The 24,530-nt window shown below is 34.9% G+C and overlaps 1 protein-coding gene across 2 annotated transcripts; it reads left to right on the top strand.

The window, feature by feature from the left end:
* Nucleotides 1–15,091: 15,091 nt before the first annotated feature.
* On the top strand, nt 15,092–24,308 carry LOC100797746 (transcription factor GTE6). 2 transcript variants are annotated; one of them, XM_006600955.3, is made up of 9 exons: nt 15,092–15,369; nt 15,552–15,674; nt 16,138–16,353; nt 17,616–17,693; nt 19,791–20,015; nt 20,178–20,276; nt 20,395–20,453; nt 23,428–23,578; nt 23,758–24,308. In XM_006600955.3, the coding sequence occupies exons 1-9, from the start codon at nt 15,349–15,351 to the stop codon at nt 23,923–23,925; spliced, it is 1,140 nt and encodes a 379-aa protein (XP_006601018.2). In that variant the 5' UTR covers nt 15,092–15,348; the 3' UTR covers nt 23,926–24,308. The 2 variants fall into 2 exon arrangements, with proteins under 2 accessions (XP_006601018.2, XP_006601017.1); XM_006600954.3 differs by having other exon boundaries at nt 15,093–15,351.
* The last annotated feature ends 222 nt before the right edge of the window (nt 24,309–24,530 follow it).

Here is a 24,530-nt window from a genome sequence, read left to right as displayed (position 1 = left end):
ATGTTATCAAAGAGAAAAACTCTAGATGAGGCTTCACTGTAATCAAGCAAGTCGGAGACCTAGCATGATCACAGATTCACCTTCACTCCTTATGTTCCCACGAACCCGGGTATAGGGCCCTTTTTCAAATCACCGTGTGTGCAAATAGTGTTGGTGTTTGTGTTCATCAAATGAATAACTATTTACCTCATGCATACATTTTAAAACACACTAAAGCATCAAAGAGTTATATACAAAGAACGCAAGAAAAATAAAGGGAAACCAAAAAAGGTGAAAGTCATGATAAAACATTGCACAAGATTAAATGGCCTAACTCTCTAAAAACAGTCCCCAGCGGAGTGACCAACTGTCGCAACCTACCCTTCGGCGGGAGGGCAACGCGTGACTCGCGGGTGCATGTTCCAAGAAAGGAATATGCGCGGAGTCTCCATCAACGTTTATTTGAGGAAAACGTCGGAAAAACCAAAAAAGACGTGATCTACGAACTTTAAGTGAAAGGTTCGGGAGTTGTATTTACGCACGGGAAAGGTATTAGCACCCCACGCGTCCGTCACAGGAGACGACAGCCTTTAATCAAATGTGCAAATATGACTTCAACTTATATTCTTTTCCCTTTTTACGTTCTAATGTCTTTTTATGCCTTTTTATGTTTTTATCTTTTTGTGGTCGACAAGGACGTTTCCCTTTGCTCCTACGTATTCCTCAATTGTGATGAGAAAATCAGACCTCCGTAGTTCTTTTGTGAACAAAGCGTTTTGGTTAATTTTTTATCCTTTTTTGCAAGATATGTTTTTTTTTTTAATGAAAGGTCATTTAAGGCGTTGGACCATTAGACAATCTTTCGATTCTTTTGAAAAGTGAGAAAACATTAAGGCATTGGACCATTAATGATTTCTTTATTTTTGAAAGAGGTAACAAAGTTACATATTGATTTTAGGCTTTTTAGAAATCTACACTTAACCAATAAAAGCGGAAAAGACCATTTCAAGGCGTTGGACCTTTGAAAATGGTTTTTTTAGGCGATGACAAAAGTTTGGTTTATGAATTGATTTTAGCCTTAGTTTCACTTTGGTTATTAGTTGATTCGATTAAGAAAGAGAAATTCCAAAAAAAATGTCCAATTGATTTTTTTGATTTATTTTACAAAAAGATATTTTTTATTATTATATTATTATTTTACCTCTTTTTGGTTTCCAACGTGGTTATGGCATGACCGAACGGTCGGATTTCATTTTAACAGAAATTAACGGATGTTACAATTCAAATGATCGGTGGAAATTTATTTTATTTTTTATTAAGGGAGAAAATGACTTAAGTAAATGACTAAAACACGTCAAAAGGGGGTACGGAAAGTAAATGAAACGAAAATAAAAGTACGTGAAACAAATGAGGACCACAAAGGGTACATAGAATGAATTGAAAAGTTCGATTTCGGGAACTTACCGGTTAAATACCGAAGAACGACGAAGAACGAACGATGAACGACGAAGAACGGTTGAAAATCTTCGCGAAATCACCCACGGAAACGTTACGGAAGCGCCTCGACTTGGATTTTCTTCACGGAAACAATTTTTCTCACTAATTTTAAGTGAATCTCAGATACCAGGAGGGCTGAACATTTTTCTCCTTCACTCCTCCCCCTATTTATAGGAAAATAGGGGAGGAGCCTGCCACCCAGCTCGCCCAAGCAAGCTAGGTTGCTTCCTCCAGAAGCAACCGCCTTCTGGAGGAACATCCTGGAAGGCCCAAGTGGGCCTGGTTGCTATTTGAACTCCCATTTTTACTAAATACACCCCCTGCCTTTTTTTGGTGATTCTTTTTCCGTAAAGTTACAGAAACTTACGAATTTTGTAACGATACTTGTTTTCTTTCCGTAATGTTGCGGAACCTTACGGATTACGTAATCATCCCTTTTTTGCCTTCCAGAACGTTACGAAACTTTATAGATTGTGCACTAACACTTCCTTTTAATTTCTGACATGTCACAGAACTTCACGGATTGTGCTACAATGCTTTTCTTTTGGCTTCCGGCATGTCTCGGAACTTCACAAATTGCCTAACCATGGGTGCCAAATATCTCGAAGTGGTCAAACGAGGGTTGCATTCCAACAACGGATGGTCCTCGGACGAAATTAGGGTATGATAGGAACATTCTAGAATAGTACAGATCCCCAATGCCTCGTTTTACAAACTCAAGGACATGGGAAAAACAAGAAAGCAAACCCCAACAACTCATTCTAGGAAGAAAAAGAAACCTTCACCAGCCTCAACCCCAAAAGCATCAAAACCAAAGCAACCACACCAATACAATCTCAGAAAGTCTTACTATTTCACAAGGGAGCTTACCCCAAATGATAGAATCTACTCCTCACCAACACTAACAAATAACCAAAATGCTAAATACACCAATTCCTTTGAACCCCCCAGAAAATCATGCAATTCGAGAAATTCAAACAGATTTGTTTCTCTATTTCTCTTTGATGCATATTCACAAACATATGGTGCTCATAACCTATCTCAACTCCAAACCCATCCAATTCCACACCCACCAACATATCAAAATCATTGAAACAAAATAAATGAAATAGAAAATGAAACATAAATCAATAAAATCAAGCGACCCTTGTAGCTACAAAAATGAAATCAAAATCAAACAAACATAAACTTGAGAAAAGAAAAAAACAGAGATGAGCGAGCGAGAGAGAAACCTATCAGTGAGAGGAAGAAAAGCTACGGAGAGGGAGGTGGTAGCTCGTGATGCCAAGGTGTGCTCAGAGGGAGAGAGAGAGCTACGGAGAGTACGTGTGTGCTGAAAGGGAGAGAGATAAAGACCTAGTATGCTGAGAGGGGGAGAGAGCACTACGGAGAATGTCTTTCTAAAGACTGAGGAATTTTAATTCCTTTATTTTTTGTGAGAATTTGAAATTCTGTCATGTTAGTGTACTAAAATGCTTTACAAAAATGATAACATTTTAATTACTTTTAAAATATCCTATCCAAACATATTACATTATAAGAAGGCATTTTAATATCCCTGTTGAAATACTTTACCAGGTTTAGTTTCCCCATCCAAACATATAGTTAGAGGTTCTGACACGAGCATTTTAGAATGAATAATCAACCCTATGATAATAGAATCCAGTAGTATGACTGAATTTAAGGCATGCTTGACACTGAAGATTTGGGATGCGACCACCACCATGACCATGTCTTGGCCACAACCACCATCGGCGCCATCACCACCACGACCACGGCCACCCCCATAACTGAAGTTGTTGGAATCAACATTTTCCGACATAACATTCACAATAGGTGTAATGTTTGCCAACGACACACCATTGGAAGTGTCGCTAGAGCTCACTAGAGCATTCGTGAGGTTCAACAATACAGTGTTAGAAATAAGTTTCTTATGAAACTTCTAAAGGTGAGCTTCAAGTTCCTCAACTGGAAATAGGATGGCTAAAAACAATAGTTTTTAAAAAATAATTATAACTATAACTAATTATACAAAAATAGGTATAAAACTATATATAACTAATTGTATAGATATAGTTATTTCAAATAACTTATTTTTATTTAAAAAATAACTTTAGTTATTAAATCATAACTAGTTTTATAAAAATGATTATTTCAAATAATTTAATTTTATTTATTCATAATCACTTATGTAATTTGATTTTAAATAGAACTAGTTTATTCATAATGGGTTATATACTCATATTTTAAAAATTATTTTTTATTATATCAAATTATAACTAGTTATATAAAATTAGTTATGGTTATAGTTATAATATTCACTTATAATCTAGTCATTTATTATTTATAGTTATAATTATTTAAATATTCAAATCATGAATACTCCTAATTAGAAGTGGCTCGAATTCGCTTTCAATCACTGCAGTTATCTAGCTATACTCTTGCGGAAGGCCTTCGAGAATAACATCGATGTGCTCCTGAAGAAGCACATGATCTACAACCAAAGAAAGAGAATCAATGAGAGCTTTGATTCATAAAAAATATTCAAACATCGTGAATCTTCTCCAAACACTTTATACGAATGGATGCTTCCAAGAACTCGTGACAGAATCAAGCTTGAGAGAGTGGATTCAAGCCACGATAACAACATTTGATCTTGCACCTCCCACGTAGAATATGTAGGATTAACATTATTAGCTTCACGATCTAGTTCCGTCAAGTACTGTAGTGGAATCGAAGGATTGCCACAAAAATTTGAAGTTGGTGACCTTTGATAACAAGCTCAACCCGTTGACGCGATAGAAGATAGTTTTTTCACTAAGCTTCTTAGTGATGACATGCATGAATGCAGAGGGAGTAGCATGCAGTGCCGCCATTGATGCATGGTCTCAAATCTCAGAAGAAGAAGCAAAGAGAAAGCGAAGCGAAAAAGAGGAAAAAAAACTCATATGCTTCAATGGATCTTTTGAGCTCTGATTACCATATTGAGATATTTCAGAAATGAAAAATAGTTTCTATCATTAGGAAATTTGAGAAAGCCATTAGAAGTGGTTATATGCACTGTTGTCCTAATGACATTTGTAAGACTAATGACAACTGCCATAGTGACAATTGTAAACTCCTTTAACTAACTCTAGGATTCAGTTGAGACTGATCCTTTATACAATATACACTACGAGAAAAAGCATTTTTTACGACGACAATATGTCAATGGTTCTCTAATAACTATCTTAGTATATTGGGCGGTGACAATTTGGTAAATACTGAGTTCTTCAACGAAGAAGGTTTTATGAAAACTTTCTTAGAAACTATCATTTGATGATGGTTTTGCCAAAACCGTCTTAGAATGATTGTCATTCTAATTTAATTATTTTACTCCAGACTCACCTCACTTGCTTTACTGCTTTTCTCCTCTCTCTCACCTCACTTGTGTTATTAGGGTTTAGTAAGACAGTGGCAGGGCAGTGACAATACAATGTGGGCATAAAATTTTCAAAGTTGAAGCGAGAGCTTGCCATTTTGAGGGTTTTATGGTTAAGGTTTTCTCAAATTACAGGAACATGGGCCTCAACATTCAACCCTATGGGATAGTCCATGCTCAAGGAAGGCCATAAGCACCTTTTTGGCCTCCATGAAGTGGTTCTTAAGAACATCGATGCCTACAAACAAGTTTCCACTATCACTCGAACTTCTTTCAATCCCAATGGTAAAGATGACGCTTACTCTTTTTTGTTTTCACTCTTTTTTTTATTCGCCCCAAGTATTGTTGCATCCTCAGATTCCAAAAGTTTGGATTTTTATAATGTGGGTATGTGTTCGTTTTCATGTTATGTTGATCTAGCTTTTTACGTGATGCAGTGCTTTGAAATTTTGAGGAGGGTTGAGAATAAGTAGATTTGTTTTTGCTTTTCATTTACAAAGAGAATTCACCAATTTTTGTTCTATAGAAGCTTGTGCTTGTGCTTGTATGAATTTGTTGTTGATGAAAGGGTTTGTTTGGATACATGTAGAATGTTGGTGGTGGTCTTGTTTTCAAATGTTTTGTTTGATCTAATTCGTGGATGAATAAGGTGGTTATAAATCACTTGGACAAGCTTTTTGTCACGAACGATGCTGGGACGATTGTGAATGAACTTGAAGTTCAACACCTTGCTGCCAATTAAGGGCCCATATACCACCTTGCCTTTGACTCGAATGCTTGCTTTCAATAGTTAACAAGCTTCTAATTTCTTGAGTATCAATTTCAATTTGTTGTGGTAAAATTCATTTTCCTTTCTTATATTTGGCTTTTGTTTCTACACATAGTTATTTTATATTATTTGTCTTAGTGCAAATCATAAAGCAAACCCTAGGTCTATAGAATGTGTGTTAGAAACTACATAATATAAAGATGTTCCACCATGCAAGATGCTTTGATTCATTGTAACTTTGGAAATGAAGTTAGAATTTTGATTCATTGTAAATTAGGAAATTAAATTAGAATTATTAGCCTAATTATTCTTTCTTGTAAGTTGCATCTTGTGTTTTTTTTTAAAAAAAATTCCTATCTGATTATTCTGTATATGTATTCCTAAGGTTGAGTGTGTTTTTCACTCGAGCAATTTCACTCAAGTATTCTCTCAAATAGTCACATTTTCTTTCCTTCCTTAAAATCTTAAGTATGTGTATATCGGGACATAAGGAGAGACATGGGAAATTTGTGGTAGATTTAAAAAGTGTGAATAAAATGTGTTAGACTTGTCTCGGCTTCTACAAAGAGAAATGTAAAAGGCTAAACTTATTTGGAAAAGCAATTTCCTCTTTAAGCTGTCTGGAGATTGTTTTATAACTTAAGTTTTTTTAGTTTTTTCTATAGTTATTGTCTAGACAAGTATTGAACTATATGTAAAACTCTCTGCTTTTACCTATGTTGAACTACAGGGTATTTGGTGTTGGGAGAGGAAGAAAGATAAAAAGAATGAAACACAAATTATACTAATCATAATCCTAAATAAGGAAGCAAAACATATATAAATAAGGAAATATGATATTTAATACTAAGAGATAATGCAGAAAGAGGGAAACTAATCCTAGAGGATAATCTAATATATAATGAAATTTTCTTATATTCTAACACTCCCCCTCTAGCTAAAAGTTTACGAAACTGTAACCTTGTTACAAATAAGTTCTTTAAATAAACGACATCAAACTATACAATTTGAGACTGAGTAACAGAGGAACTAAGATCATCAGTGGATACACTAAAGCAATCAACAAGGTGTTTTCAGTTTTTGATGAAAGCCTTAGCGATCCATCTATAAATATCATATTGTTGCTCTCTCCCCCTCTAATTTCTTGTTTTGTTTTAGACTATTCAAATATTGGATGAACTAGTTGAGGATGGTTTTGAGAATATGGATGTTCGTGATAAGGAACAAGTTATTTCTAGAATGAAAGCAGTCGTTGCCAACAAGCAATTTGGTCAAGAAGATATCATATGTTCGCTTGTTGCTGATTTAAGTATATCCCAATTTACCCTATTTTACTATGATAAAATGCTTTGGTAGCACAACACTGTTTACATTTTGACCTCTATTTAGAAAATATAGGCATGCATCCAAGTCTGCCCCAAAAACCTTGTAAACTTTAAAGAGGTTTCTACTTTCTGTCTAACCCATTTTATTTTCCCGTAATAGCTAAAAGTTTGCCAACCAAACCCAGATGATCTTGGATATGTAGATGCTATTTCAGTTTAGGAAATTGGTGGTGCTAGAGTATGTTAAAGCTGGATTGTTTTAGTTCTTCCATTTTCTGGGTTCCATGTTTCTTTTTTATTTTAGCTTATTCCCTTACTTCTTTTTGTTGTTTTTATTTCTAAGTATGGCATGCAATTTTCTGATAATTTTGTATGTTTACTTCTTTTTATTGTAATTTAATTTTGGGGAGACACTTGATCAAGCTCAACTCTTCTTACGGAGATTTTTCCTAGATTGTATCAAATCTTAGAGGACAAACATGTCTTAATTTTTGAAAAATGGGTATGGAGTAGTAACAAGTTGCTTCGAGGATGGAAGTGGCATAGGGAAATGTTCTCATGGGAGGCAAATGTTTTTCTACAACTATCAAATCTTTTGGTTATGTTAATATTTGCAAGAAATCAGGAATGAAAAGGATTCTTGGATTTGATTAGCAAACAATTGAATATTTAGTTAGCTCAACTTATTTTTTCCTAATTAATCTTCAACTCTCTAAAACATTTGGAAGATTTTTGTGACTTTGTCCCTCAAAAGGTTAGAGCCTTTTCATTGAGATTGATGATGAACAAATTGCCCTTTAAACTCGGTCTCTTTGAAAGAGAAGTTTTATTCAACCTCATGGATAAACTTTGGTCCTTTTGTCACAATCAACAAGATGTCAGTCAATAATTTGTTCTTTAATTGTATAGTAACTTTTCAAGCATGGTATCTCATATAGGCTTGGTCTGGAATTCATATAGTTCTTCCTTTTTCAAGGGAGGCTCACTTTCATCAACATAGAGGTCTTATAAAAGGGGAAAACACAAGTAAGCTTGGTATATTATGGCATGCAGTGGTATGGTCTTTATGGTTGATGCATAACTCTAATTTTGGGCAAGACAATTTCTCTATGACTGAGTTGCTTGACATGATCAAGATTTGCTCATGTTTGTGGTTCGAATCTTTTATAGGAAGTAATTTTTTTTCTTTCTTACATTGTATGATTATAGTTGCTTACATCTCCTCTTAACTCATTTCCAGTGCTACAAGTCTCTAGTTGGCTGTTGAACAATATGTGCTAAAGTGTTGCAACTTGTGATACGTTATGGGGGTAAACATGTAGTTGTTTCTAGTTTTTTCTCTTAGCAAGTTGAAACTTTGTTGGTGGCGGGTTTTATAAGATGCAGGAATCTTTGCTTCTACTTTTTTTGTAATGTTTTTGCAAGCATTAGCCTTCTTTTATGGTTCACTGAGGGGTTTATCTATATCTTGAAGTATTGCTCCTTTAGTTGGAGGTTTTTACTCTTTTATGCTGGATAGTAGCATGTCTTGAGCTACAGTTTAGTTTCATTCCTTGCATTCAAATAATAAGGATTTAGATTGCCTTGGCCAACTGATGCAATCCTCCCAAAGAGGAGACCCATCACTAGAGCCATGCTAGGAGACTCCAAGAAGATTGGGCTAGAGATGCAGAAGAAGACCCTAGGGTTCTCATGAGCCTTAGGGTAGATTTTGGGCCCATGGGCTAAGTATGATCCCACTTATCTTTTTACATATTAGATTAGGGTTTCATTATTTCTAAGCCTTGTATTTAGGACTCCATAGTGTTGGGAGGGTACCCTAGTAATGTAGGATTTTTCAACCCTTGTATTTTAGGACACCCATACTAGTTTTTGTATTAGGGGTAGTTTTGTAATTTCACATGCATTAAGTGCATTATTTGATGTGTGTGTGTTGGGAGAGAAATTTAATTGAATTGGGAGAAGCCCAATCCATTTAAATTTTGAACCATCCGAAGGGGGAGGTGAGCATTTTCTTACTACACCTTATTGTCACATCATATAGTCACACTTTGTGCATGTTCTTCATGTTTTACATGTCTCATGACACCAAAACACACTTAGTGAAGAATCTTGGACTTGAACTTGGATTAGTGGGATGAACCATAGCTAAAATTCACTAATCATAATTAGTGAAATCTTGGCTCCACAAATTCAAATTCAAGTGAAATTTGAATAGAAATTCAAATTTCCCTCCAATTGTTTGTGACACTTAGGCTATAAACAGAGGCCTTGTGTGTGCATTTTTTCAACTTTGATCTTTTGAGAAATTACACTTCAAAGTTCAAACCTCATTTGAGTCATAAATTTCGTGCTCCTTCTCTGCCTCTCCCTCCACTCATCTTTTCCTACCTTCAAGCTCTTATCCATGGCTTCCTATGGTGGTGAGCTTGTTCTTGACTCATCTTCTCCTTGATGTGGCATCTCCAATCACCTTTCCTCCTTCTCCATTCCGCTGCCATTGATCTTTTAGAAGCAAAGGACTCCATTGACGAAGAAGATCCAAGGCCTACAAGATCCACATGGAGCTACATCATGTGAAACTTTGATGAATGTGAAACTTGTGAGACACATTTAAAAGTTCAACTTCTCTCCCTCTTTTTCTCCTTCGATTTTGATCCCCCCCCCCTCTCTCTCATTCTTTTCCTCCTTGAAGCTTTCTCTCTAAGCTTCCTATCTAAGGCACTTTCTTGGTGGTGAAGCTTCTCCTTCCATGGCTTATTCTCTAGTAGATGACGCCTCCTCTCACCTCTTCTCCTTTATCTTCCGCTGCAATTCCATGGCTGAAAATCACCATTGAAGGACCTCATTGAAGCTCAAAGATCCAGCCTCCATAGAAACTTCTCAAGCAAGCTTCCATCACCAACTTTGCTCTTCTCCTTGGCCAACCTCGTTGCAGAGGAGCAATTCACTATTCTATTTTTGAGGGAATTACTAACTATAGGTGTTTGGTAAAATGAAAAAAATATAATGGTGTATATACTGGAACTTGGTAAATGGTCTTACCAAAGGAGATTCTAACTTGTCAATTTGGTTTCACTTTTTTTTATTAAGGGGAATGTTGAACTCTCTTCATATACTTTAAAGTAGAAAACAATGTATAACATTCTGTAGGATGTTAGTGGAATAATAAAGCCTAACAGGTACTAATCCTAATAATATTGTATTTATTGATATCTCTATGGAGGACAACATCATTATTAGCTATAAGACCTTTGGAACCAATGTACATAAATTATTTTTCCATTTGCTTTTCTCCATAGTGACATTTCTTTAGGCCCTATAAGTTCTGGGAAAAACACACTTATGTTGGCCTTGGCTAGAAAACTTGATCCATAATTAAAGGTTAAAGCATTGAGGAAACATACATTTATTTTGTTTAACAATGTTTTCATGTTTTTAGTTCTATTTTCTTATCTTTAAAGTTCTAGCTAATTTCATACCTAATAAAAGCTCTTGTTCGTACAACTCTTGATCAATTCTATGGAAAGGTAACTTATAATGGTTATGTGATTAATGAGTTTGTATTGCAAAGAATTGCTACTTGTGTCAATCAAAATGTCTTCATATGGAGAATGACACTTAGAGAAACCTTGGCCTTCTAGCCAAGAGTCCAAGGAGTTGGATCTTGTTATGCATACACCCTGAATTCAATATTGAAAACCAAGTGGATTTCTTTTTGTTTATGTATTATCTTATGGGGATGGAGGTGTATAAATTTGGGTGCACTAACTACATGTAGGAATGCTTACTTATCATTTATGGTCTATCATTGCTTTAAATGATTTGTAACCGTTCTGATATATTGACACTTTGCTTTAAAGTGCAACAAATAGGGGAGGAATATGTTGGTTTTGTTGGTTTAAATTCATCGTTATTATAATATATATTTGCAAATTAAAAAAATATTGAAAACAAAGACCGACAACTTTTTAATATCAATAGTTATTTGATACTAGTTGAATTGTGAAACAATTTTTTAATACTAGTTGAATTGTGAAACAATTTTTTATTAGTTTTTTTCTAAATTGATTTAATTTTCTTTAATAGGAGATTAATTCTTTAAAATGGCTTTTGAAAGAACCGTCTTAAAATTATCAATTTTTTTTAAAAAAAAAACATTCTAAGACACTTCTGGGACAAAATCGTCTTAGAAATTATACCCTTCTAAGATGGTTTTTGGGAATCATCTTGGCTTTCCACAATGTTAGCTTCAAAGACGGTTCAAAACCGTCGTCAAATGTCTCCCAGAACCGTCGTCCAGGATGCTTTTTCCAGTAGTGATATCCTAAATTGAAACACATTTTTTCCATTGCAATGCATTATTACAACTTTATGAACTGTATGCAAGGAATGAAACTTGCACACAAACTTTCCAGCAATTCCAAAATGAGGGTCATCCATTCTTGCAGAAATTACACGGCTAATGATGAGAGATTTAGTAGGATATATGGTCTATCCAAGTACAGGTTGCAAATGAACTTTGTGATGTACGTGAGTAAAAATTAGGACCAAAATTAATCTGATCCTAAATCATCATGCTTAAATTAGTTTACTAATTAGTTTGGGTGTCATTGTAGGAAGGGACGAAACCAAAAAAAAATGAGGGCGGGAGAAATTTCAACACATAAATCAACCATGGTCGGTTGTTAAAATTAACATTTCTTATATAAATTAATTTATGTATCAAATGATTTTTTTAAAAACCTAACATGTAAATGAAAAAACCTATTTAAAAGCAATTAATATGAATAACATAGTGCCAATAAAATTACTTGATTAAAAGTAATTTTTTTAAAATGAAACTTGGTTAGCTAAACATCACTAGGACTTCATACATTCCAACTAATTTGACACCTACAAAGCCATAGATCATGTTCCTGCTAGCCCAAAATTTATAATAAAATTAAAAACAGAAAAAAATGGAAGGCAAAACCAAACCCATGCTAGAAAGTACAATCAGCAAATTGTCTTGAAATTATGCATACCTATTATATTTTGACTAAACTCGAGTCTAATAAAAGTAGGTAAAGAATCCCACCAAATAGTACTTGCATTAGAAACCCCATAAGTTACCAATCTATCCGCACAATTGTTACCCTCTCTATATAGATATGAGTCACCATGAATCTCATATTTCTAATTTTGTCCAAGGATTTTTCCCAGAGATTTTGAACCCTCCAAGATACCAACTCCGATTTTTACATGTTGAACACTATGAATTGTAATTCAAATTTTACATTCTTCAATAACAACAAAAAATACTTCGTATGCTACCTTCTCCTTCTTTCTGATTATCTTATTCTTTTCTGAACTTGTAATTTCTCAATCTTACCATAACATAAGACCTACTCTGATACCACTTGTTGGAAATCATTATTCTTTAATCCTTATTTTAATATTCTTTATTCTTTATGCAAAAGCCAAAAATCACAAGTCTTGAGATCTACAACGTATTTGATTATTAAGGATTAGAATAAATATTTGGATCCGTAGTAGGTTCTTGACCAAAGAGTTTTCAACAATTGTTGCAAGGATGTTTACGATAATCTAACACAAACATGAACAATGATATTATGGTTATTTCTCAACTGGAGTCTCTTTATTCTTTAATGAGACATTTGTAACTCTTTAGATGAAAAGAAGAGAAATTGTTGTGTCAACTCGATATATTGGAGACCATAGTATTCTTATAGTGTGTTAACATAAGAGGTTCCTATTATCCCCTAATGGCTCAATATTGATATTTGCTCATTTAAGTGTTGAATTCACATCCTTGGTTTTAATGATAACAAAACATTAGTCATGCAAATTATAAGGATGATAGAAAAAGATATTTGAACTAACTTGTTTGATTAGTGTTTCAGTAAAAAAAAATCATAAAATAAAGACAAGTCCAACATTTTGATATGGTTAGAATGAAAGTTCATAAAGAAAACAAAATGCAATAAGTCTTTAGAAGGTAAATTGAAGCACATGAGGGAATATACAAGAAAGGGATAAAAAGGGAAACTTCAAAGAACTTTCAGAAAACTTCAAGTCAAGTAAATTATAGAAGACTCAAAAGCATCATAAAAAACAAACCTAAAAAATACTTATGCATTAGTCTGAATTCACTTCTAATTGAATTAAAAGCAAGATACTCCTCAGAAAGAGTCTAGACAGAATCAAATTATCTAATTGATGTACTTTTTGAATTTGATATCTGAAGTATCGAGAATTCAAAATAATGAAGTATCTGAGTTCCCCTCAGAATCACTTTATGAAGGTTCAAAGGATAGACTATTACAAGGATTATTTCAAAAGAAACTAGTGATGCGCAGAATGAAGCTAAATCAACTTCCAAGAGTCATAATCAAAATTCATTCGAATTGAAGCTGCTACAAGATCATAGATCTCTACTCAACAAACCTATTAGATAGATCTTTTGATATATGCTTCATTAACTTGTCTTCAAAACGAAAAAACCTAGAATGAAATATAGAGTCTGATAGAGCATGACACAATTGACATTCATTTTTGAACTTCTGCAACAAACCATCAGTGTGGTCCTTACAACCAATCACTAGTTTGTTGAAAACCTTCTTAAAGAAGTCTAAGCTGCAATTCGAGAATAGAAACTTTATTGAAAAAAAGAATCAAAACCTTTTCTGTGAGAAAAGTTTGCTTCTTTCTCTATGTTGAGATTGACCTACTTCCCTCTTAAGCTTTATTGTAAATCAATGAGAAGTGTGAAGTTGTATTCCTGAGTGAAAACCTCCTAGTTTAGGAAGAATATGTTTTTTTTCCTGCAATATACTCATAGAAAACCCCCATTACTACAAACTATGCAAAGTCTCTAATCCAAGGCCAAGTGTTTTGGTGTTGTGGTAAAGGAGCAATTTTGTGTACCTTAAGTCAATGGGACTGCCACTGACTGAGACACAAACTATTGTTGTAGGACTTAAGTGAAGTTCTGGGTTTTCTTCACCTTGAGTTGAGGTGGTGAGCTGCTTTGTACAAGTGCTACTGGAGTTGTGATAATAGTGAAAACTCACTTGTTTGAGTGAGAACTGGATGTAACTTTGCATTTTGGGATGAACCAATATAAATCTGTTGAGTGATCTTCCTTTCCTTTCACATTTGATTTTTATTCTTTAATCAATTACTAAATACTAATCTTATAAGTTTAGAAAAGGAACTAGTTAAGAAAAACTTACTAAGAGAATTCCAAAGAAAAACTTTTGTTTTCAATCAAAGAGTTTAAAAGTTTCATTCTGAACTAATATTTTCCAGAAATAGATAAAGTATTATTCTAACCTTCGAAAAGATTATCTTTATGAACAATCTCTTTCTGAATAAAGAAACTTTTAAAATTATCAAAAACGTAATTCAATTTCCTTCTTATCTTATTTTATTTTATTCATTTCATTAGTTCATATTACTTTATTTAATAGTTTATTAGATTTATATAATTTAATCACTTTCAATAAAACTCATTAATACTAAATAAATAATATAATTATGTTATAATATTAATTCACCTAAATTATTGAAAGATAATATTCCAATAGACTAACCACTTATCATGATCATGCTTGCTTGCCCAAAATACTTGAGCCAAAGGTAACATATCAATGTATAACCTCATATATTGGTCTCAAGGAATAACCATGTACAATTTCCGATAATTTAATTATTGTATTTTTTACGTGTCATTGAGTATTTTATACACCTTTGTGCACTCATAGAAATTTTACCAGCAGAAAAGGAAATAAAAAAGGATTAATTTTCATAATTATACTATTGACAATTATACCAGTATTAGCATGTCCACCAAAATGGGGGTGGTAAAAAAATAATATGATTTGATTGTATAAATATTAAAATGTAGAATAGAAATATGTTTCAATTTTACAAATAGAGGGTGAAAAAATAAATTAACACATTTTTAAAACAGAAACACATTTTTTTATTTTGTTTTCTGTCAAGAGACAATTTGAGAATACAGCAAAAAGGTAGTGCCAATAGCAATACCCGTCACCCCTTAAATTATCACACAAAATAAATAAATAAGGAAAAAATAAAAAAAATGTTGCTTCTTTCTTCTCTTATCATCCGCCATCTCCTCCTTATCGAACCATTTTGCGTCGCCGGAAAGAAGCAAAATAGAGAGAGGCTCGTTTGTGAGCCGCGAATTAGGGTTTTTACGAGAAAAGAGGGGTTTTCGAATCATACAATTTCACGATTCAGATCGGGATTTTTGCTACTTTGGCCGTAGACTTTTGACTTACTTTCTTGCTGTTTCCAGTGGTAGAATTTTGTTATCTGGAACTAGAATGGTGCTCACTACTTCTTTGGTTGTTTGAATATTCTCTCTCTCTCTCTCTCTCTCTCTCTTATATATATATATATATATATATATATATATATATATATATATATATATATATCACTATGTTATTCAGAATGCACATTTAAAATGCTATCTATCACTTGGTAAAATGTAACACATTTATTGCATCTGGTGCTCTTCTGTTAGATGGAAACATTTGGTGCATCGATTTCAGAGGCGAGGGATGCTGCAACCGCAAATTCTAATGGTGAAAATGAAATAGAGGGTTTCAAGCAACGCGTTGATGAGATAATTTCAAAAGTTGACAAGGCAAGTATACTGAGTACCAAGTAGTGTCAATTATTATTATTACGTGATTGTGTATCATGTGCTTAGTTAGTTATCTGTTTGTTTTTTTAGGCTTAACAACTGGCATTAGGAAAGAATGGGTAAGGATTAAATGGAAAAGAACTGTTTATTAGAAACATTATCCCTGGATCAATGTGAGCCAAAGGGAAAGATTGCTGTACAACACTAGGGCTGGTTCGAGACTTTGAGAGTGCCCAAACTCTCCTTTCACTAATTTCTTATCTCCATCTATTAATTGCATTTCTGTTAGGTACAGCTGTTAGTTTAATATTTAAAGAATGAAAAGTTGCCTCTGGGTTCTGAGCTTTCAAGGGTCTTTTAGGATGGTTTTAATCTGTATGTTAGTCATATGTCTGTTTATGATTGCTCTTGTTTAATTTTACAGTTCAATAACTTTTCTGTGTTTATGTTTTTGTCCCAACAGCTTGAGCAGAAAGTACATGATATAGAGAATTTTTACTCGAGTATGAATAAAAACCAAACAAGCACGCCCAAAGGTAACTCAGCAGCAAAGGATAAAGATAAGGAGAAACATGTTCCAAGTATTAAGAAGCAACAGCAGGATGCCTCTCGTAGAGAAGCGGCTGCTTCAAAAAGAATGCAAGATCTTATGCGTCAGTTCGGCACAATTCTACGCCAGGCAACTATTTTTCATTGACCAGTGATGTTTGTGTTGATATGTTGCAGTCTTTGAAACATGCCATCTTTGTGCACCTATTTGTTAAAATGTTAATTGTCTATTAATTTCAGATTTTTTTACAATCATTAAGTATCTTCATAGTTCCACTCGTGGTCATAGAATTTCGAATTTCTCTTGCCTCATCTGTATAAATTCATGATGACCCCAAGAATCAAGTAACAATAGAAAATTATAAATTTATTTACATTTCTTTTCTTGTTTAAACTGTAGATCCTTTTTGCCTTACAATATAGGTTTGTGTTTTTTTGTGTAATTTTTTTTGTTTTCTTTTTCTGTTCTTTCAGTGGGCTTGTGAGAGATATCATTTTTTCCTATCATCTCTATTTTTCTCTAGTATATGGACAGTTGTACACAATTGTGAGTCAGTTATTCGGTTATCAAGACATTATAACTGCCACATTTTATTTTGCCCAGTTTCTGCAGCTATATATAGCACATGTGACAGCACTGAGTTCAGTTTTTCAATTTATCAGAAATAATACAAAATCAATTCTCTGAAATTCTCTCTAATAGGGCTTTTAGTGCTAACAATTTAGTGTGATGTGCTGGTCATGCACAAGTTTCTTCAATCTTCTGTGAAGGGTTAATTTCCTATATTTCCAAAAGATGATCTCAGAAAACCAATACTAGACGTGATAGATAAACATATTTGTTAAATTTCAATATTTAAGAGATATATAGATAGCTGCAAATGCCTTATTCAGGCTAGTGAAATGTGCTTTCAACTTTCAAGCATGATAAATGTAGATGACGAAAAATTGAGTGGACTGTGGGCCAAAATGAGAAGCTTGCAATAGGATAAGTGAGACTAGGTACTATTGAGTTGAAGATTATAAAACATCTATGGAGGACTCCAGTTGATTTTGATCGGCAGTGGTCAAATATTTTTATTGAGGCTTTCGTTTATTTATTAATTTACTGTATTTGGAAAATGAACCAACTTTTGAGTTATTTTTGTTTTTCAAAATCAACTCAAGTTTTATGAAGGTGGATAGAGAAATCTTCTTTCATTGGTTTGTTGATCTGGTTAAAACTAACTTTCATTTGAGAGATGCTTCTATACATAAAAATTTCTAATCAGAAAACTTGCAATTTATCTCTGATTTTGCTGTAAATTAGACTTTAGACTTTAGGGTAGGGAATGATTATGTCTCTTTTCAATTACGAAATTAGTTCTTTAATAATTGATCTTCTTTCGCCAGATCACACAACACAAGTGGGCTTGGCCTTTTATGCAGCCTGTGGACATAGAAGGCCTTGGTTTACATGATTATTATGAGGTTTGATTAATATGCATACAAGTTACCCTATGTTTTGCATTATTATGGTCTTCGTCGGGTATTTCATTACTAATATTCAGAGAGACTTTAGAGCTTCATTATATTCCTTTTTTATTTGAGTTTTTCTTATATCTTATTGTGTAATGTATGTTGAGAGAGAGAGAAAATTAGAAACATTTGATAAATTGTATCTGATTTATACAATGGAGGCTCTTATTAATAATTAGTGATAAATACAAAAACAAAAGCTAGCTAATTTACATAATTATACAGTACATACATACAACTGATGATCTCACATAATATCCGCCATAATTACTATATTTGCATAATCTCTAACATACTTACATGATCTTTAACACTCCCCAAGCTGAAACACAAATTGGCATCAAAGTTACTCCACTTAGAACAGTCTTCTACAATCACAAATTCCTCCTTTGTGGTAAGATGGTCAACATAACCTTGGGCTTTAAGCCAAAAATTGATGTTGGAGACCCAAGAATCATAGTTGCTCCTATCCAACTTGTTAACAAAGAGAGAGGCAGAGCCATGGTGAAAATGGTGGCATCAGCTTTGGGAGGGATGTAATTCACTACGGATCAGTGAAACAGAGAGAGAAAATGTTGTGAAGTGTGAACTGTGCCAAAAAGGCCAAAAAGTGAATCCCAAAACTCCAAACGGACAAAGCGAGCTGAGCACAGATCAGACATGACATAATAGGATGGGTTGAGTGGTGGTGACAGTGACTACTGACTGGAAATGGTGACATGGCAGAGCTGCGGCAAGGTGAGAGAAAAACACGAGATGCATTTGCCATGTGTGCAGGCATGTCATCGCTCTGATGGCTGTGAAACTTTAGGGTGTGGCCAGTTTTGGGCATGCAACCTTGATCTAGCAGGTGGTCCCTGTGGTTGCCAGGGTTGAGCACTGAGCAGTGGTGGAGACATTGGAAACTAGAGAAAAAGGTGGCCAAAAAGAGAAACACTGCTGTAGATGAAGAGGGGGACTGGAAATTGGAGAGAAAATACAATTTCTGAAAAAAATATCACCAATGGATAGTGGGTCCATTGGGTATTCACCAATGTTGTTAAACTTGAGATTCTACTTAGGATCAAGAGGAGGGCGGAACCTTGTAACTCAGGGATCATAACACGAATCACATGATCCTCTTGAAATGCAAAATCATACTTGCATATGCATTAACAAACATCATAGATAAAGCTAATAACCTCTAAATCACAACATTGAACAAACTTAAATTGAAGAATCATAATCATAATATGTCATAAGATCCAAATACAATAGTTTAAAAAATACAATTGAACAAATTAATATAAAACATGTTCATAATGCATTCACAAAACATAAGTAGAGCAAGTTGTTAACCAATTGTTTGTAGTTCTCACTTCATAGAGCCAAAGAGGTGCAGGTGGCAGTGGCGCAGGTTGGAGGTGGGATGGCTGCAGTTGGCAGCAGTAGAGAGAAATTAGGGTTGTAGATGAAGTGAGAAGCAAAGAAGGAGATGGAGTTGTGTATGAAGGAGAAAAGGAAGTTTAAGGTTTCTAAAACCTGATGATTAAAATCATGATTTTATTCCAATCCCACTCACAAGTGATCCCACAAGCGATTCAGCACAAAAGAGTCAGCTCAACACATAAGGATCCTACGATTTAACTTCGATCCTAACACCAATTGTGTTCATGGAGTAGGGTTGCCTCTTGTCAAGCTCTAGATACCATGTTTAGAGAGAAAATGAGAGACAATTGATGAGAGACAATTGTGTTCATGTAGTAGGGTTGCCTCTTGGAGTTATAATACAAAAAACAACAGTTACCCTAATTGACAGTTACATACAATATAGCCCATAATATCCCCTAATTTCCTAATTGCAATATTCTCTAACAATGTAATTCTTTCTCTCTTCTCTAAAATACTTTGCAAAGAAAGTCAAGTTATTTTAAAATACATAATATTTTTGTGATTATGAATTAGTAGACACTTAACTGATTTAATTCAGCAGTGTGTTTGAGGAATCTGATTTTCCATATAATTCTCTTTCCATGCTTTGATTGATCTGTTGTATATGGAGCTTGTTAGGTCATTGACAAGCCCATGGATTTCAGTACTATTAAGAATCAAATGGAGGCCAAGGATGGTACTGGATATAAGCATGTTCGGGAAATATGTGCTGATGTGAGGTTGGTTTTCAAGAATGCTATGAAATATAACGACGAAAGAAGTGATGTTCATGTGATGGCAAAAACTTTGTTGTCAAAGTTTGAGGAGAAATGGTTGCAACTTTTACCTAAAGTTACTGAAGAGGTAACTTAATTTCAATTAATTTTTTTCCTAGACCAATTTTTGTGGAAGATGGAACATTACTAATTGAGAAATTTTGTGTTTCTATTTCATATTGGAAGTTTCTTAGATTTTTTAACAACATTGTCTTGATACCTATTATCATATGAGATTATTAAATTGTAGGAAACAAGACGAGAAGAGGAAGAAGCTGAAGCACAGCTAGCCTTGCAAGTTGCTCAAGAAGCAGCTCAAGCCAAAATGGCTAGAGATTTAAGTAATGAGGTATTTGTAAGACGTTTACTTATAATATGGGACCATGAATTTGATCAAACAATCCATAGACTTTTTCTTCAAGTGTATTAGAGATACTTTGGATTAATATTTACTCTGTATTTTTCAGCTGTATGAAGTTGATGTGATTTTAGAAGAACTACGAGAGATGGTTGTTAAAAGATTCAGGTTAGCTGTTGCATCAAATGTTTCCTGAAAAATAGATCCAAAATATAACCTGTGATATATTCGGGCCTAAATTTTTGTATGCTGTGTTATGAAATAATATGCATGCTTTGGGTGATACTGGGTAACAGATTATACTAAATCCGTTCCTTCTCTCCTTTTCCTCCCTCTATACCTAAAACCTTATCATTTCAGCATGGTATCAGATTGTTTTCTTTCCCTCCTATCCAGACACTATTTTCCTGTTGAGTTTGGTAAAACTAGGAGCTCTACTTAATTTTATGAATTGTTCTTTTATAGCAGATCTTCCTATTGTGCTGTATCCTCATTCTAGGAAATTGAAATCTCCCTTTTTCATCACTATGACTATTGTCATATGAGCCTCTGCTCGCCAGAAATTGTGTTTCAACCATACATGACTGAAAATGCTTACCACTATGCCAAAAATATAGCTGTTAGTGGAGGCACAACACATAACACCCTGCATCAGACATGGCCTCTCCCTTAGTTAAGCCATTGGGCATGGGCCACTAGGTTGTATCCCCCCCATGTAATAGAATAAGGCAGAAAACACCATGTGTCCAGAGACCTCACAGATACCAGTTTATATAGTATTATTGCATTGATTACAAATAAATAGAGGACATAATGTTTCTTTAAATCTGGGATACAATTTCCATATAACATTAATTGCAAAGATATTGCCTGATATTCAACAGGGCGTATCATTCTCTCCCTCTCAAAGGAGGTTCACCCTTGAACCTTGAGATAATTGGAAAGATGTCAAACCTGGGATTCAAACTCATGAATGCTTACCACCATGCCAAAAAATTAAGATATTAGCAGAACCCAACACTTGACATATAATACCCTGCATCAAATGCAGACCTTCCCTATTGAAGCCATTGGGAATGGACCACCGGGTTGAACCCAACCCACAGACCCAACATGCATCTTCGCAACCCTTTGGGCATATCGCAACCCAAATTTGTAGTCCTTGCTTCCATGTCCTCATTTCAGCAATACGAAAAGCATCTTCGGCCATCATCTATTAGTTTTCTAGCAACCCAGGTTGTAAAACTCAAGAGTTTACTTAAATTCACGAAGAGTCTTCAGACTTGACCCATAAACTTGATTTATATAGACTTGTAAGAGTTTATGTAATACAAAAATAATATTAAAAAGAAAACTAATCATAAAACCAAACAAAATATGATACCATAACTTAATATGAATCCAACATTTAAACTTCGCAATAAAGTAAACCATAATAACGAAGTATGCTGTTATTGTTCAGAATCATCAGTGTTTAATAGAAGCATTGGCACCACCTTGAAAGAATGGAGTGGTGGTTTTGCCAACAGCGATAACCAATTTGTGAAGGGAGGCCAGCCATGATGGCGCCATAAGGCGCAATAGCGTGTTTATATGGCAGAATTTCAACCTTCTGCCATGTTTTGCCATTCGCCATTAATATAAAAATCATACATAAATGAGAATGACCAATACTCATCTCATCAACTATCACAATGATATAACAATGTAGTTCTCTTTTCAAGTCTCAACTAATATTGAACTTGTGAATTCAAAATAAACAAACGAACAGTGGGAATGGGTTTTGTACCCTTTCAGATCATGTCCGCCGAGCCTTTCTGCTAGGTTCACTTGTCCACTCAGTATCCGACCGAGTATGGCAACCGGCTAGCTCTTCCACTTGGCGAGACACGAGACCCCAGGACACGTTCTAAACATAACAGCCCACGATATGCACCTGGAAATCCCAGAATAACAACTAGATGGGATGTATGAAACCGTCACGGGAAGATCAAAATTGTTCAAATGCGATGAACCTTATATGAGTCGATGTTAGGTCAAATGGAGGACAGATTACACTTTCACACTGAATGCTTTTGGGCTAGGTCTCTTGTTTCCCTTGGCATGATCTAGCTACAAGAATAGGTTCATAACAGCTCGTGTAACAATTTTGGGAAGGTTCCCATTGTTCATGCAGAAGAGGGCTGTTCACAAATTGCAAGTTTGTTGCAGAAGCAAGTTCATTGCAGCAAGTTTGAAGGTTTCAGATTGCAGGTCTTAGAATTTGGGCTTAGGGACTAACTAAACCCAAAAAATCTGGCTTGTAAGGTAGGGATTGCCCAAGATTTATAAGCTTTACTTAAGCCATATCTCTAATCAATATAGGACTAATCACCCCCTCGAGGCTGCAGCTAAGGCAGCCAAAGAGGCCGTAGCGAAGGTGGGCCCGGGTGACCACAGCTAAGGCAATTTTCTAATACACCACTTCACACTCAAGGCTATGGGCCTAAAGTGTGGCAATGCTTGTGGCCCAACAAAGCATCTAGGATAGGTTTTGATATCATCTTAGAATGAGTTTAGGTCCCAATTCAAACCCATAAAACTAGCTTGTATGGTAAGGATTGCCAAAGCTTAATAAGCTCTAGTTAAGCCGCATCTTTAGTCAATGTAGGAATAAACTTAATTTGTCCCCCTTGAGGCTGCAACTAAGCCAATCCAAAGAGGCTGCAATTAAGCCAATCCAAAGAGGCTGCAATTAGGTGGGCTACAGGTGACTGAAAACAGAAAATTGGGTTTAGAGATAAAGCAGAAAAAGTATATACCAAAATCATAAAAAACATAAAAATGTTGCATTTGCTAAATTGTATGAAAAACCAGAAAAAGCACCCATTTTGGTTCTCCAAAGATATGCGCTACATCACATTGGTCCTTCAAGAGTTTAAGGTATTTAAAGAACCAATTTGATAGAAATAATATTATATTGAATGTCAGAGCAATTTGATGTCTCATCATTAGAGGCACTACTTCGTCACAAAAGGGGTTTCCAGAACTATAGAAATTTGATAGCATGGCTAAACACAATTAACTTATTTGTCAAATAATTATTCCCTTCATATCACCCTTGGTCGCTCCAGAAAGCTAAATTTTAGAAAATTGTTTGCAGAAAAATGTCAACTGAAGAAAAGAGAAAGCTTGGAGATGCTCTCACCCGGTTGTCACCTGAAGATCTAAGCAAAGCATTGGAAATTGTTGCTCAAAACAATCCAAGCTTCCAAGCAACTGCCGAAGAGGTGGATCTTGACATGGATGCTCAGGTCATTACAAGTACACTTCAAAGTGTCATGACATTCACTTTTTTTATTCAAATGTAAATAAAAAGAAAGAAAAAAAAACAGAAATAAGATCGTTTTTATTTCTTTAGATTGAATTACAGCTGGTTGTCACAAATTGATGTAGTGAGTATGCTAATGTGTATATCATGTTCCTTAAGCAGAGCGAGTCTACCTTGTGGAGGTTAAAGTTTTTTGTTAAGGAGGCTTTAGAAGTGCAGGGCAAGAACTCAGGAAGCATGGGTGGCAATGAAAACCAGAACAACAAACGGAAAAGAGAGTTGTGTGATGCTATTGCCAAAACGAAGAAGAAGACCAAGAAGCTTACTTGAAGATCATTCAGAGATAATTTGTTGCTTTTAGATTGTCTCAATTGACTGCTGATGCTAAAGTAGTAATTTCAAGAAACAAACCCACGAGTCTGAAGGCATTTCCTTGGTGAATGGCAAAAGATGTGTTGCTAAAATTTGTCTCTAATGCCAACCATAGGCTTTTCAAGTGGCTCCTTGAGATGTAACCCAGTAGTTTTGAAGGTAATTTTGGATGTCTTTGACCCTCTTCGATGGTGGTTTTCCACTTAGTACCGGGAACCATGCACTCTTCATTCTAAGTAGAATGAATTTTTCTTACATTGTGCTAATTTGTTTGGTTTTAATTTGTTATTAGAAACCACTGGCTAAGTCATGGGAATAATGTATGATAAGGGGTTTTATTATGTTTCACTTGTCTTTTCCATAGTTGTCAATAGCGGTCCCTATAGCGGCGGAGCAGAGCGGAGCGGCCCCTATTCGCGATGGACACCTCTGTAGCGGAGCAGTTTAGTTTCACGGCTGGAGCGGCAGCGTGGGGCGGAGCGGCACGGTTTCTGAAACGGTTTTTTGCGCTGCTACTTCGAAGCCTCCATCTTTTTCTCCTCCTCCTTTGCCACCCTCCGTCC

The sequence above is a fragment of the Glycine max genome, chromosome 17 (genome assembly GCF_000004515.6).
Source record: "Glycine max cultivar Williams 82 chromosome 17, Glycine_max_v4.0, whole genome shotgun sequence".
Lineage (NCBI taxonomy): Eukaryota > Viridiplantae > Streptophyta > Magnoliopsida > Fabales > Fabaceae > Glycine > Glycine max.
This window is presented reverse-complemented; position numbering and strand designations above follow the sequence as displayed.